At 39.9% G+C, this 16506-nt stretch overlaps 4 protein-coding genes and 1 non-coding gene across 5 annotated transcripts; 2 read left to right on the top strand and 3 right to left on the bottom strand.

The window, feature by feature from the left end:
• Nucleotides 1-362: 362 nt before the first annotated feature.
• Nucleotides 363-433, top strand: TRNAG-CCC (transfer RNA glycine (anticodon CCC)). The gene has a single exon. It is a non-coding gene; the product is annotated as a tRNA-Gly (tRNA).
• A 48-nt stretch (nucleotides 434-481) lies between these two features.
• LOC105032152 (pentatricopeptide repeat-containing protein At5g56310) lies at nucleotides 482-5303 on the top strand. Its single transcript, XM_010906520.4, is given in 4 exon segments — nucleotides 482-1054; nucleotides 1057-2284; nucleotides 4243-4333; nucleotides 4420-5303. Coding segments are annotated over 2 exon segments (1407 nt in total). The 5' UTR covers nucleotides 482-717; the 3' UTR covers nucleotides 2127-2284; nucleotides 4243-4333; nucleotides 4420-5303.
• Nucleotides 4253-5645, bottom strand: LOC105032162 (probable glutathione S-transferase GSTF1). The gene is made up of 3 exons (XM_019846180.3): nucleotides 5585-5645; nucleotides 4391-4830; nucleotides 4253-4285 (listed from the first exon to the last, which is right to left on the bottom strand). Exons 1-3 carry the CDS (start codon nucleotides 5643-5645, stop codon nucleotides 4253-4255), a joined length of 534 nt encoding a protein of 177 aa, XP_019701739.3.
• A 596-nt stretch (nucleotides 5646-6241) lies between these two features.
• On the bottom strand, nucleotides 6242-6844 carry LOC105032161 (probable glutathione S-transferase GSTF1). Its single transcript, XM_010906529.4, has one exon. It carries the CDS (start codon nucleotides 6842-6844, stop codon nucleotides 6260-6262), a length of 585 nt encoding a protein of 194 aa, XP_010904831.1. The 3' UTR covers nucleotides 6242-6259.
• Nucleotides 6845-9309: 2465 nt separating this feature from the next.
• On the bottom strand, nucleotides 9310-12018 carry LOC105032151 (probable glutathione S-transferase GSTF1). The gene is made up of 3 exons (XM_010906518.4): nucleotides 11637-12018; nucleotides 11477-11525; nucleotides 9310-9978 (listed from the first exon to the last, which is right to left on the bottom strand). Exons 1-3 carry the CDS (start codon nucleotides 11781-11783, stop codon nucleotides 9524-9526), a joined length of 651 nt encoding a protein of 216 aa, XP_010904820.1. The 5' UTR covers nucleotides 11784-12018; the 3' UTR covers nucleotides 9310-9523.
• Nucleotides 12019-16506: the final 4488 nt, after the last annotated feature.

The raw sequence follows: 16506 nt of genomic DNA, 5'->3' as shown, positions 1-16506 counted from the left end.
ATTTAAGGGAGAGCCGGGTATGAATTAATGGGCTGGGTACGGGCTGAAATTTCGGGCTGGAATAATACGAGCTGGATTCGGACCGGTTTCGGGCCAAAAATATGAGCTGAACTTCGGGCCGAGCCCAGGCCAGGCCAAAGGTATACCCGAGCCCGGCCCAAAAGATAAATGGGCTCTAAAATTCAGCCCAAAATCCGATCTAAATTATTTGGGCCTAGTCCAAAATCCAACCCAAAATCGAGCCGGTCTGATGGATTTGAGACCAGTCTGAGCCCACTTCCAGCCCTAGAAATGGGCGTGGCGGGGTTACTTATTCTCGTTATCTGTCACTACATATGAGAAGATCCCACCCTATGTGTCAAGCGCATCTGGTGTAGTGGTATCATAGTACCCTCCCACGGTACTGACCGGGGTTCGATTCCCCGGATGCGCAAGCTTTTTTTACTTTCTTTGTCGTTTTGTGTTACATGTTCTCTTTCCTTCGATGCTTCGTCGGTCCCCTCCCCCTCCCCGCCCTTCTCTCTCCGTTTCTCCCTTCCGTAGTCCCCTCTTCCTTTTAAAAAATGTTCCCGCTTCCTTGTTCCTGTCTGTCTCCCAAATAGCAAGCCCAAGGGAACAAACACCGACCCCTCTAACATCCCAAAATCCTATCACGCTACTCATAAATTTGGAACCACATCACTACTCCGAGACACACATAACCTTTCCTCCTTTGAGATGTCCATCCCTCCACTAAGAACTACCTCCAAAACCCTCAGCCCCACAGCCCAAAGAATCCTCCACTCCCTCAACACCTGCACCTCCCCATCCCAACTCCTCCAAATCCAAGCTCAAATCCTCCTCCACAACCTCCACCCCAACACCACCATCGCCTCCTCCTTCATCGACACCTGCCTCTCCCTCGGCCATCTCTCCCCCGCCTTCGCCCTCTTCTCCTCCCTCCGCCGCCCCCACGTCTTCGTCTGCAACACCCTCATCCGCGCCGCCCTCCTCCTCCCCTCCTCCTCCTCCCCTCCCCCCCTCCTCATCTACTCCCACATGCTCCAATCCTCCGTCCCCCCAACAACTACACCTTCCCCTTGCTCCTCAAGTCCCTCCCCGATCTCCAGCAAGGCCGGATGATCCATTCGCATGTCCTCAAGACCGGCCTTTCCGCCGACATCTATGTCCAGAACTCATTGCTAAAACTCTACTCGTCATGCATCGACATGACGACGTGCGAGCAGCTGTTCGACGAAATGCCTGTGAAGGAAGTCATTTCATGGACTACGATGATCATGGGATACAAGAATTGCGGAAGGCCGGATGAGGCCTTGATCGCCTTCGAGCGAATGCAGTTTGCCGGCGTGTGGCCTAACCGTGTCACTATGGTCAATGCTCTCACTGCGTGCGCATCCCACGGTGCACTTGAGATGGGTGTGTGGATTCATGACTATATAAAGAGGAGCGGGTGGGAATTGGATGTGATCTTGGGGACTTCTTTGGTCGATATGTATGGGAAGTGTGGGAGGGTGGATGCTGGTGTGAATGTTTTCTCGAGCATGATGGAGAGGAATGTGTACACCTGGAATTCGCTTATAAGAGGTCTTGCATTGGCTAAGAGTGGCGAGGAGGCATTGAGATGGTTCTTTAGGATGGAGCACGAGGGAGTGAAACCCGATGCAGTTACTCTGATAGGAGTTTTGTGTGCTTGCAGCCATGCAGGGTTGGTGGAGATGGGTCAGCGAATCTTTAGTTGGATGGTGAGCGGAAGATATGGGTTTTATCCCGGAGTAAAACACTATGGATGCATGGTTGATCTCTTGGGACGTGCAGGCTTTCTCAATGCAGCAGTTGAGTTCATAGAGAGGATGCCTTTCAAGCCAAATATGGTCATATGGGGGTCACTGCTGAGAGGTTGTAGAGCTCATGGGGACTTGAGGTTGAGCGAGCTTGCAGTGAAGAAGCTTGTGGAGTTGGAGCCTGCAAATGTTGCGCACTATGTCTTGCTGTCTAATTTGTATGCTGAGAGTGGGAGGTGGAGGGATGCTGGGGAGGTGAGGAGGTTGATGAAGGAATGGGGCCTGAGGAAGGATGCTGGTTGGAGCTTTACAGAAGGCATGGACCTGAAAGAGTGTGTGGGGTAGTTTGTTTGCTCAAGTGATTGTCATGATTGGATTAAAAGGGCTAACTGCAAAGATAAGTTCTCGGAGAGCAGCAAGCAGTTTTGGCATATTTGATCGAGGTTTTATCCATATCTCACGTGGAATCTGCTGATATATTCACGTCCATACATCACTGAAAGGTGCTGTAAGTAACTAAGATTAAGAGCTTTTCGAGTATAATTTATATAGGTTGAACAATATACATCTTTTTTGCTGCATGTAAAATGTTTTATCCATTTCTCATATGCAATTTGGCCAAACAACACTGTCAATTTTGTCTCATTATTATATTTAAGGAATAAAGCTGTGCCATAAGTCTTGTGTTTGGTAAAGTCTTCCTTTCCTTCTTCTAATTAAACAGCCATGCTTTGTTCATTCAATGGGACAAGCAAGTAACAAAACCTTCCGGTTTGTCTTTTCAATCAGTTTTATGAATCCTCAAAAGTGCTCACGAAAATTTTGTTAACTGGTTTATAGCTGTTTTTGTTGTCTATACTCCAAAGCATGGAATCACCTACTTTCCTCTAGTCCCTCTCCATTTCCTCTCACATTAACCCAGGGGTTTGAGTCACATCCTCTCATTCCTTGCGGGCCTCTCTTCATTGGTTCTGCTCAGCTTACCAGATCTGAAGAAACGGCAATGGTGGCTGATCATCTCAGAGAAACTGAGACTCGTAACTGAGGGTCTTGAGGAAGCAGAGGAAACGATGTCAAGGTCTTAAGAGAGGCATGATAAGATTATTTTTTGATAAAATGACACTATCTAAGCCACTAAGAAATGCAAGAAGCATTAGCCGGTGCTCGCCCAGACATGAATGAAGCCCTTGCATTCTCCATTAGACTACATCACATGCAGTTGAAGATTCTTAGTTTTTATACTTATGGTGTTCATGATGTGTTTACAATGACACATAAGGATCGTGTAGAGTGGTAAAGTACGATTGATGCTTTACAAGTAGGAAGCCACTTCATATGTTGATGGTGTTTTTGTATCTGTCTCCTTTCCCCCTTTTTCTTGTCACTTTTTACTCATCAATCATTCGATTACAGTAATTATAAGAAAACACTCATTGTTCCAATTTTCTGGGGTTTGCATTATAAATTCTCCTTTGACAATTATTCTTGTTAAAAGCAAATTCTAATGTTTTAGGTTTCAACATCAGTATGTTCTATGCACCTTTCAATAAACTCTTTTTGATAACTTTTTCAATTAAAACGAATGCATTTGTGTGACATTGTAATCTATCTCTTGGATGGGGCACTCTGGAAAATCTCGACATCTCCAATAATTACACATAGACAATCTTATAAGCATCATATTTTGTCAGAACATGAAGCTTCCAGACCTTTAAATCATCCTCTGTACTCCGCAGTCCTCAAGATCATTAAGAGAATATCTCTTCATGCTGCAGTATTAGATCATGGTTGATTAATCAAAGAGGAAGAAAATTTAAGAATGAATTCAACTCATTATTTTTCAGACATTGTAGCATACTGTTGGAGAGCAGGACCATAACGTCTCTATCTCAAAAATAAAATGGCCAGATTGATCAGTATTTCTATTACTATGATATTACAAACACAAGCATGTCCAATTAAAATAAAACCACATCCCAATTATGCAAAGCTGACATTTTGACTGAGAACTTCACATTATGTACTAAATGTAGAAATAAGTGTGTTCTAAGAAATCAAATAACGTGCATGTGTCGAGAATGAACTGGTGTGGTGGCCTGTGGGTCGTGTTGATGTGAACAGAATGAGTTTATTAATCAATAATATACAGAAAAAACCTTTCTGCATGCATATTTGTTGTATAAATAACTGCGAACCCTTGATAACAATTTCTCTCAAATATTACTTTCTCATAGCTTTTAGTGGGGGACCTTTCGTGTGAATGGCTTCGCAAGATTGCATACCAAAAGAATTTAACTTGTTTCCATGGAAAATTTCTCTCAATCCTATGGTAACTTGTTTACATGGACCACGCTTTCACATTTCCCCTAATGAACATATATAGATCAAAATTTTCATGAGATCAGAAACTTAAATAGCACAATGGTGATGATTAATTTATTTCATTATTTACATTTTCCAGGTCCAGGAGACTAAGACTTGCAGCCAGGAATGACAGCATAATCCTGACATGCACGCACATGAACAAATGACAAAATGAATCAACGATAGAAGTAACTCTTTCTTCCTCTCATCTTCATGCCACCGAACCTTTTTCACCTAGATTTCACCATTGCATCAGTCACCTTCTTGACTGCAGGTCTTGACGACCAGTCTTCCCACCATCCATTGAGATGTGGGCACGATTTGAAGAGCGATTTATAAGGAGTGGTCATGAAGTAGTGAGTGAGAGGCAAATGGTTAAGATCAGCAGGACTGAAGAAGTCTCCTGCCAAGTATTTGGACTTGGACAGCCGGTCCTCGTATATGTCAAGGACCTTCTCTAGCTCCACCAAACTGTTGTCGATGACTTGCTGATCAGGGACCCCTCCACGCATGGGGATAACAAACAACTGGAAAACAATAGGAGACATGGCTGGGTTGTATTGATGAGCCTCAACTTCCATCCATTGATCCACCACTGCTGACTCCTGCAAATCACCCTCCCTCAGCAGGTCAGGACCAGAGGACTTGTACTTGCGCGCCACATACCTTGCAATTGCTCGTGATTCTGTTAGATTCAGAATTTCCAACTGGTTACAATGATATAATGATTATGATGATGATGATGATGATGACAACGGCGGCGATGATGCCAGATTTGATGCAAGATAGAATGTCCCATGCCAACTCCCGCCTTAAGGCCCTAAAGTCCCTGCTAGCCTGATCCAAATTTGATGCAGCATAAAAATGAGTACACTGGCACAAACTAGTGCTGAGCACATGCAGTACAGGTGAGTTCGATAGCCATGACGCTGTTTAATTTAAGAGTTGTTAACATTCTAGTTAAGCATATGATAGATACACTTATATTTTCACTTTGTTTTCATTATTTAGCTTTATCTAGGAGATGAAAACTAATAAACTTTTGCAAAGCATGTGCAGGGGCTGAGACACGGGTCACTGTCTCAATTCACAATTGGGCTTTTGCATTATATTTATGTTCTTAAAATTTATTTGTTATAATATTTTGAGCATTTCTTACATTGGAACTGTGTTGGGAGAATAGTATGATTTCAGATCATAAGTTTTTTTTCCCTATTAAAAGGTAGTGCCAGACATAATCATTTAAAAAAAAAAAAAAAAACCCTAATGATTTAACAAAGCAACAAAGTAAGATATAGACCTTTTACCTAACAATAAGGATATGATAGTAGACTTTGGGGCTAGGTAAGATGTCCACATCAAATATGACATCTATTAATGGGATAAAATAGACATTTTGTACCAAGATCTCAATGAAAATAGGAAATGGTGTGACCCACCCTGGTTGACCAAAAGTTTCAATACACGCATCCTCATGAGATCACTTTCGTGGTCGTGCATAGCTGCTTGTTAAGTGTGATATATGAGAATGGCAAATTTCTCAAAAGAAAGGTCCCGTTTTCAATTTCTTTCAGGATCATGTTACAATGGCTATCATAATGGCTATAACAAAAAATAAGAGGCAATAACAGAAGAAATAGTAGAGTTATTTTTCCAGATCATACAATTTATCAAAAAAAAAAAAAGGATATGAAAATTTTAAATGTACAAATAATATTATTATAAAAATAATATAGATTAAATAGTAGTTATTTGCATTATAACAGGTTGTTTTAATTCTAAATAACATGTTAAAAGATTATTATTAACAATCTTATATATATTAGCGGAATGGAGGGGCTCAAAAACATGACAATCCATTAAAACATTATTCGTGGCCCCTGCTCCATTTAAGATAACTCACTAACTCTTCATTTTTAAATAACGATAAAGATGCTACATAAAAGGAGTGTTAAGGCTTTTTTGCTTTTGGTTGAGAAAAAGACAATAGCTTAAGCGCTTTAACATGAACTGAGAAGCAAGAACAGAACCTTCCCATGAACACGCATAAACAAAAAAATTCTATTTCAACAGCAGCACCATATTCCTTTCCTCTCCATGACCGTTAAACTTCTTCACCCAGATTTTGGCATTGCAGCGGTCGTCTTCCTGGCAGCAGGCCTTGATGACAATTCTTCCCACCACGCCTTAACATGTGGGCGCGATTCGAAGAGTGATGCATAAGGGGTGGCCATCAAGTACTGAGTGTAAGGCAAGTGGTCGAGATCAGCAAGACTGAAGAAGTCTCCGGCAAAGAACTTGGTCTTGGACAGGTGATCCTCGTACACGTCGAGCACCATCCCTAGCTTCTCCACATTCGCATCGATGAGCTTCTGATCAGGGACACCTCCATGTATGGGGATGATGAGGTACTGGTTGACAATTGAAGAGATGGCTGGGTTGTATTGTTGGGACTCCACTTCCAACCACAGATCCACCATTGCCGACTCCCGCAAATTACCCTCCCTCAAAAGGTCAGGACCGGAGGACTCGTACTTGCGTGCCACGTACCTTGCAATTGCTCGCGATTCTGGTAAATTCAAATGCCTCAAAAATGAGTAAGTGATAGAATGACGATGAAAATGATAATGATAATAACAACAGCCAAGGTTGACGTTAGATTTTAATGATGTTAGAAAGGCCTTGCCAACTCTGGCCATAAGGACTTAAATTAGGCCAGCCAAGCTGTTGGATTTCACTACTCATCAATTTTATCTCTCTATAATTGTCTGTATCTTTTCTAATTATTAGAATGTCTAGGATGTCATGGTATTGTCTATAAAATAAGAATTTTGAAGAAAATTTTTAAAAAATCACTTAATTTGTCGGAATACTTGTGAGATAATGTGATATTTTTTTAGATTCATAGATAAATTATTAATTTTTGAAATATAAAGTTCACCGATACGTAATACGTGATCAAATGATCGATGCATAGCAAATCAGTCATTTAGCAATTCAATACATATCTTCAAGTAATTTAATTTATAGTTTTCAGAATATTATGTTTATCAGTACATACTACATAATATGATATACATATTCATAGACTTTCTGATATATACTATAAACTTTTTTAATATGCAACTAGCAGTAATTCAATACATATTTATACATAAATCGATACATAATTTTCAGAATATGTAGTTCATCAATACACAGTGCATAACCAACTAATATGTATTTAGCAAAATAATCTTCTAGTAACTTAATATGCATTTCGAAACAAATTGATACATAATTTTCAAAATATTATGTTCATCCATACACAATACATATATAGTGATATATACTCATTGATTTTCTGATATATACTGCATATTTTTTTGATACATATCTAGTAATATTCTAATACACATCTACAGATAAATTAATATATAGCTTTTAGAATATGCTTATTATCTAAATATATGTATTGGATCACTATAGAGCATATACCAAAGAAGCTTGCAGTATGTATCAAAAAATCAATAGGTGTGTGTTATCGTACCGTGTAGTATGTACTGATGAATATAATATTTCGAAAACTATATATCAATTTACTTAGAGGTGTGTTAAGTTATTAAATAATTAATTTACTAAATATGTATTTTCTGACCATATACTGTGTATTGATGAACTTCATATTCAGAAAAATTTATATTAACTTATTTGGAGGTATGTGTTGAGTTGCTTGATGATTAATTTATTTAGTATATATTATATAACTATATAGTCTATATCGATAAAAAATATGTATGAAAAATAAAGAAGAAAGAGAATATCATATTTTTTTAATCCTGAAAATGACGACTTTATTAGTAGAAAAGTCTATGACTTTTAGATTTATTTTTTAAAATTGGTGTCAAGAGAATTGTGATAAATTATAAAGCCCACCTCATAATTTTTCTCTAGCGTCGGCCCCATATGATTTTTGTTCCTATAAGCCCATCTTTTATCATTACACAATAAATTTAGATGGATGGAAGTTGGAACACTGCTCCCCTTGAAGGATATCATGGACTCAAGCCCTATGGTTTTTTAGGACTCAGACTCGGATCAATCAATTGGGTTTAAATATCCCCTTTTTTTTCTCAAGAAGAAAAAAGGTTCTTGGAGTTTGATTGATGCTTTGGAAGTAGGAAGCCAAGAAGCCATTCCATACATTGGTGGTTATTTTATATTATCTCCTTCTCCCTTGTATTCTTTTCACTTTTTACTCATCAATCATTCAAATTTCTGAATTATAAAAGAAATTTTCCTTGTTCCAACTTTTTGGGATTCGCATTATAAAGTTTGTTTTGACAACTATTCTTGTTAAAAGCGAATTCTAGCGCAGAAGCTTTTCACATCAACATGTTCTATGTACTGCTCAATTAAGTTTGGTATCCTTTTTTATTGAAACGAATGCACGATTTCATTTGTATAACATCGTAAGCTGTCTCTTGGATAGGGCTCTCTAGAAAATCTCAACATCGCCGATGATTAAAAATAAACAATCTTATAAGCGTCATATTTTATTGGAAGATGAAGTGGGTTGGATTCGGTCAGGGTAGGCCTGCAAGTGGGTTGGATTCGGTCAGGACGGTGCAATCCAACTCCAGCATATAATTCTATTAGATCAAAAAAAATAGAATTCCGAGTTATTCCATTTCCATTTTAGTGGAATGGGACCAGGTTGATGATTTACCTTAAGCATTCAGCAGTCTTTGGACGTTTTGCATGAAAAGTTCACTTCTTCAATTTTACACAATCTGGTAAGATTTGTTTTAGGATTATACAAGTTAATTTTTGGCATCCAAAATTGCCTCTAGGTATCCTACATATGACTATAAAATCAACAGAATATTATTTACATATCCTATTAAAAGCTGAATTAGGGATAAGAAATCAATTATATGCTTGATTAGAGAATTAACTAGTGTAGTAGGACCTTGCGTGATTTGTTATATAAAATAGTTGGTCCCTGTTAATATTGATTCGATAATTATTATTCTTAATGTCTCATAGCTGTGATAGAAGAACTTCCTTGAGTGAGTTGCTTTGCAAAATTGTGTAAATGAACCTACCTGAGGTCCAAGTTGAGGTAACTAGTCAACATGGACCTTGCTTTAGCATTTCACTTGGTACACAAATATAGAACAAATTTGCAAAGATCGGCAACTTGAATACTGTATTGAGAAAGGATTGATTTCCAACATATTATTTGAAAAACAACAAATCTCTTCAGGAGAACCAGGACTCACAACATGAACTGAGAAGCAAGAACAGAGCCTTCACATGAACACACACAAGCACAAAAGAAACTAAATCAAGAACAGAATTATATTACTTTCCTCTCCAATGACAACTCAACTTCTTCACCTGGACGTCGGCATTGCAGCGGCCGTCTTCCTGACAGCAGGCCTCGATGACAAATCTTGCCACCAGGCCTGAACATGAGGCCGTGATTCGAAGAGTGATGCATAAGGGGTGGCCATGAAGTAGTGAGTGTAAGGCAAGTGGCTGAGATCAGCAAGGCTGAAGAAGTCTCCTGCCAAGTATTTGGTCTTCGACAGGTGATCCTCGTACACGTCGAGCACCTTTCCTAGCTTCTCCACATTCGCATCGATGAGCTTCTGATCGGCGACACCTCCACGCATGGGGATGACAAGGCACTGGTAGACAATTGGAGCAATGGCTGGGTTGTATTGTTGGGACTCCACTTCCAACCACAGATCCACCATTGCTGACTCCTGCAAATTACCCTCCCTCAAAAGGTCAGGACCAGAGGACTTGTACTTGCGTGCCACGTACCTCGCAATTGCTCGCGATTCTGGTAAATTCAAATTCCCCAAAAATGATTACAGTGATATAATGATAATGACATCGATGATGGCAACAATAATCGGCCTTTATGTTAGATCTTAAACAGTGTTAGAAAGGCCCTTGCCAACTCTAGCCACAAGGAGCCATGCTCTGAGTGTTGTGCCTAATCCAAATTTGATGCAAGGAAAACTTCAGGTATACATTCTGCACAAACTATTGCTGGGTAAATGCGGTGGAAATGAGAAGAAAGATAGATGGCTGTGAGAATTAAGGAGCTTTAATTTTCATCTAACCCATATCATGGATGCACTTATAGTTTAGCTTTATGCACTTCTCTTTTAGTTCTCTTAAAGACAGGAAACTAATTGATTTTTACAAAGAGACTAATGGATAGCCAACTCAGGATCTCTCACAAATGGATGACTTGAAGCATGAAAAGCCTAATGATGTATTTAGCCCATTATAATACATTTTAGGATAGTAGAGAACATAAACTAGTTCACATAGAAAGGGCATCCTAATTAACGACCTATAGACTTAAAGCACAAAATTGTGAAATGATACGGCACATCCATGTGCATCAAAATTCTGGTAGACATGAAACATTCTCCATCAAGTTCTCATCTCAATGGTGCGGCAAAGGCCTGACAACACCCGAACATCACCGGGTAATTTATGTCACCTACCCAAGTTTATTACACCACATAAGAAAAAATGAATATATAGTGTGGTGATGATGGCTGAACTCTTGTGTAGCAGGGTGGTACCATCTGGTTGCCTTATAAAAGCTGTCAAAAGTACCCAAATTATTGTGTAACAAAGTCTAATTGGAGGGTGCAAATTTGTAAAATTGGTAAAATATTTTATGTCGGTAGAAAGAGAGAGATCTGATCCCACCCTTGTCCCAACTTTTTGTTCAGCTTCCATTCATCCAGATTCTCTGAAAATATAGCTAGAGTTTTATTTTTGAACTATTGTTTTGTCGCAGAAATAGTAGCTTAGAGTTCGGATTTATGTCCATAACCCATAATTAGCAACATCTTTAATGAAGGAAATTTGACTAAAGTGAGACATTTTTTTAAAAAAAATCACTCCTCTCTTGAATCAGGAAGAAAGGAACAAAAGGGAAAAGAAATGAAAAAAAAAGAGTACTCATGTTTGTTGATTAAACCAACCGTTTTGGTGAAATGTTTTGTATCATCAAGATGCACAGGATACTTAATAAGGAAACAATTTTTATAAAATTTAGTAGCAAATGATACGTTGGTAACACGCTCCTCCTAAAGCTTTACCATAACCATGCCATCTTAAGCGTTATAATATGATTTTAAAAAATTATTATATGATTAAACTATATGAAAAAAAACGAATAAAATCACTAAAAATGATCTCCCCACATGAAATGAAACAAGACTCTGATGGAGTTATCTTTCATGGTGTTTTTTTTTAATTGTCAAATTGAACAAAATTTATATTGGTATGTATAGATGATGAGGAGAGCTCACCGAAGAGCATGAGATCGCCGTCCTCGAACGCCGGCACCTGACCAAAGGGCTGCAAAGATTGACCGACGGTAAGATCAAGGCGAAGATCACCGTACGATGATCATATTAAAAATAAACTAGAAGAACAGGAGTGAGCAAGAGGGATCCCAAGAGGAAGTACGTTTCGGGCGAGGTGAGGGGGCTGCTTATGTTCACCGGCCTCGAAGTCGATCGGCACCACCTCGTACTCGGCCCCCATCTCCTCTAGCGTCGAGATCACACGTGCCGTGCACGTGGACATCGGCGGCCCGTATACCTTCACCCCCATGATCCCTCCCTCCCTCCCTCGTTCAGAACACCGGATGGTGAGAATGGAATCGGTGGTGTTGTTTAAATAGGAGGTGGGGTGTTGGTTGTCACTGGCTCACTTTCCCAACAACCTCTTGCTCGAGAAGCTTCCGTCATCCCCCTGTTTCCAAAGGCATTGTTTAGTTCACACCGGCGGGTCGCTTGGTTGGAAGGTGAAGGCTTTACAGTCCCATCTGTTCTTCTCCTCAACCAACGCTTCAATTCGAGCATTAACTAACATATATCAGACTCTGGCTTCAATCGTTCACACGATGAGTCCTGGGATTCTTTATGGTTCGAGTTAGTGCTGTACACCGCTTAATTATTACCATCAAGAGATAAACAGCTATCAGCAGCCACGTGTTCTGTATTCACATAACATATTGTGTGTGACACGTAAATGAAGCCATTCTATTTGATAGCCGTTCACCTCTGTGATTCAATGACGTGGCGGCCATCGAGCATTGTACAGCATTCGATGGTGGTCTGAACACGGCCAAGCCAGTGTGTTTGGCAGCAGCTCACTCTGTTTGGGGGTCCAGGTGGCTCTTGTTACGTGATTACCGCACTGTTTGGTAGCCATTCCCACAAGCAGTTGTCATTCTTCATTCCTTTTTCTTTCCAAGTAATCATTTTCATAGCTTTAGAATCACATATTATGTCATTGATCGATGATCAAAATTGTCTAGACAATGAAGACGACCTAACCAAAGATATATAGCAAATTAAAAAGATTCAGTTTTATTACTATGATGATTCATGTATCATGAAATGATCTATATGTTGGAAAGATCCCTTACGAGTGCGGAATATGGATCCTTGTCCAAGATTCTCAATATCAATGACGATGTCGATACTACAAAAGAAAGGACGAAAAAAGAAGCACAAAAGATACAATCAAATACGCAAATCAGCATAAGACTTATCTTCACGCGATATGCAAACCTCATTATGAGAGAAAATAAATATAAAAGGAGATCAAACACTCTCAACCCGCATCCATCAATCTCTCTCTCAAAAAGAAACACAAAAAATCCTCACAAATCTCTCAAAACCCCCCAAGAAGACTCTCTGGCCGCTGCAAGCTGCTTCTCTGCTCTACAGGCTGTCAAACCCCTTTTAAAGACTCAAAGATAGAGTCCAAATCAAATTCAGACTCCTGTTATGACTCAAAAATCCCTTCTGGCCATCCGTGCCTCGGTTGGGCCGCACACGCCTGTGGGCGCATCTCCGGCTTGTGCGCTATGGGCTTCTCTGTCTCGGACTTCTTTGCTGTAGGCTTCTCTGTTATGGATCGAATTCGATGCGTCAAAAATCCAACAATCTCCACATCAACTCGACATTCGGTCTCCACATAATTTTGAGAGCTTCTGGATAATCTCGCCTCCATACCCTGAGGCAAATACATGGCTGCTCATAGATGGACAAATAAGAGAGTCGAGCCAGATCACTCGATCACATCTCCATCATGTGCTGTGATCTGTCTGATCTAAGATCTGCTCGAGATAGCCTCCTGCGGCAATAGGAACTTCACCCTATAATATCGTCTGTCATCCTTCAGAGTCTTCTGTCTCACACCCAATCCATATATATTTGGAGCTCCATCTCGTGCTAAGCTCTCACAGGCATCTGAAGCTCCATCTCACACTGAGCTCCATACTAAAAGGTAGTATCCTCCACACTTTTTTTCTTTCATAACAATTCTACTGCCACGCACAATCTTCAGGATTCCATCACCAGCTCTATATCTGTCGCTGCTTAAATCCAGTTTACTTAGTGAAATCAGATTACTCCTGCAACTGGATATATATCGAATCTCACCCAACTTCCTCACTACTCCATCATATGTCTGCAAGCTGACTATCCCAATGCTTTTGGTCGCACAGCTTGATCCATCCGTAAATGAATAGTATTCTTACTACTCTCTAGGGAGTCAAGCAGTCTCTCTTTATAACAAACATGATGCGAACATGCCGAATCTAAAATCCACTGAGAGGAAGAAGTAGATAGCTCATCTAAGACCATAAATACATAATCAATCTCATTAGAATCGCTACTATGGACCACCACTGCAGTAGCTTTTATCCGATCTCTAAGTTGTAGATAATTTCTGACTCGATATCCCAATTCATTACATCGATAGCATCTAATCTTACTGAAGTTCCTCGACTTGGACCTGGACTGCCCACCTTACGATCCTCTGCCACTTCATCTTCTATCATCGCCACCTCCAATCACCGCCAAAATCGAATCGTCACTTGAACTCGAAACTCGATTCTTCCACCTGAGAATCTCATTTTAGAGAAATACAGAAGTGACCTCATCCATCTTGATGGTGCTCTTCTCTATAAGAAGAGCGGTCACCAAAGACTTAAAAGAAGGAAGAAACGATGAAAGCAAGATCAATGCCCTAATCTTCTCCTCAATCTTCTCACCAACGCTGAGGAGATCAGTGAGGATCTTATGAAAGTTGTTGAGATGCTCTTGCATGCTCTACCCCTCATTCATCTGAAGCTGGTAAAACTGCTTTCAAAGAAAGAGAGTGTTGGTGAGTGACTTCGCCCTATACATCTCCTCGAGCTTCGTCCATATCACCATCGGAAAAGTCTCGCTATGCATATGAATCACCACATCATCTATCAAATACAAGTGGATCGTGCTCATCGCCTGCATCAGGAGTCACCTCTAATCCTTCTCTTTTATGGTAGTCGGCTTCTTCTTATATAAGAGAGCATCAATCAATTCTTGTTGAATGAGCACATCCTTCATCCTCGCTTGCCATAGGAAGAAATTGCTCTTCCCATCATATCGATTGATCTCTACCTTGATTACGCATGTCTTCTTCATTTTTTTTAATCTCGATCAACACCATCACAATCTGCACAATCTTGTGCTCTGATACCATTTATTGGGAGGATCCCTCATAAGTACGAAATATGGATCTCCATCCAAGATTCTTAATATCGATGATAATATCAATAGCACAAAAAAAAGATTAAGAAAGAAGCACAAAAGATAATCAAACACGTAGATCAGCACAAAGCTTATCTCCACAGGACATGTAAACTTCATTATGAAAGAATAAATATAAGAGAAGATCAAACCCTCTTAACCCTCATACATCAATCTCTTTCTTAACAAGAAGCACAAAAAAATCCTTATAAAGCTCTCAAAACCCCATAAGGAGACTTTCTGGCCATTGCAAGCTGCTTCTCAGCTCTACAGGCCGTTAGGCCCCTTTTAAAGACCCAAAAACAAAGTCCAAATTAGATCCAGACTTCTATTAGGACTCAAAAACCCCTTCTGGCCGTCTGCACCTCGACTGGGCCACGCACTGTGGGCCACACATGCAAGCCTGCGTGCCTGCTGGCCGCATCTCGTGCCTATGCATCGTGGGTTTCTCTATCTCGGACTTCTCTACTACGAGTCAAATTTGAGGTACCAAAAATCCAGCACTATATGATATAGAATACACTATCCAATATTCTCTATGAGATAATCAGACAATACAAGGATAGTGATGACTATAAGACTTGATCTCTCTAGCTCAAGTTGGAACTAAAGAGGTTCCCCTCATGAATATATAGATGGCAGATATGCAACTCTATTGTATATTTGACTCTAATTGAAATGCTAGCAATGAGTGAGTGAGCTGGACCACTTGATTTTTAACAAGAACGGTAGAGAGTAGTAATGCTTTCACTATTTGTTTCTAGAATTGTACTACAAGGGAAGTTCCTTTATCTTAATGCTCTTTCTGAGTTACGTGATGAAAACAAGGATAGTATGCTTAAAAAACTTATGTGACAAAATTGATAGATATACAGATATACCAATGGCATTCGAGCAAACAAAAAAAAATAATTGAAGAAAAAATAATAAAAATAAAGATAAATTATAGAAACATCTCCTCAATTTTAGTCCGATTTCATTTTCATCTCTTTGACTTTAAAAAATATGAAATTAATTCTTCAAATTTTTAAACTATTACATAATAATCCTACCATTTATCTCTATTAATAAAATAATATCGTGAGACCATCACATGAATTCATCATTCTATAAAATGCCCAAAACTATGCTTATCTCTATCTCCTCCCTTCTATCCAATTGCTCTCCATCTCCACCTCCATCACCAATGTCTCTTTTTCTCTCTCCTCTCCCTTCCTCTTCAGTCCCTTCTCTTTCTCATTGTTCTCCTTCTTCAAGTTCATCCATGAGCCTTCTTCCTCCACAATGGCTCCATCTATCTCCGCACATTTTTTACCAATGACCCCTCTTTCCTCCTCTTCCTCTTTCTCCTTATTCACTTCTTTTCCTCCTCCTCCAAGCCCATCCATAAGCCATTCTGCTCCACAGTAGGTCCATCCATTCCACACTGGCGATCTTTTTTTCTTCCTGTCACCTATTTCTCATCCTCCTCCTTCAAGCCCATCCTTGAGCCCTCCCTCTCCATGATAACTCCCTCTACCTCCATTTCTTTCTTGTCAGCGATGCCTCATTTTCCTCCTCTCCTTTCTCCTCATCCACTTTTTCTTGTTCTCCTCAGCGATCCCTTATTTTCCTCCCCCTCCAAATCTGCACATAAGCCCTCCCCCTCCAAATCTGCACGTAAGCCCTCCCCCTCCATCTCCATCTATTCCCCATCGATAACCCATCTTTCACCCTCCTCTTTCTCCTCACTCACTTCTCCTCCTCTTCTT

The sequence above is a fragment of the Elaeis guineensis genome, chromosome 1, assembly GCF_000442705.2.
Source record: "Elaeis guineensis isolate ETL-2024a chromosome 1, EG11, whole genome shotgun sequence".
Taxonomy (NCBI): Eukaryota; Viridiplantae; Streptophyta; class Magnoliopsida; order Arecales; family Arecaceae; genus Elaeis; species Elaeis guineensis.
The sequence above is the reverse complement of the archived record's forward strand: the minus strand, read 5'-3'. Positions and strand labels throughout refer to the sequence as shown.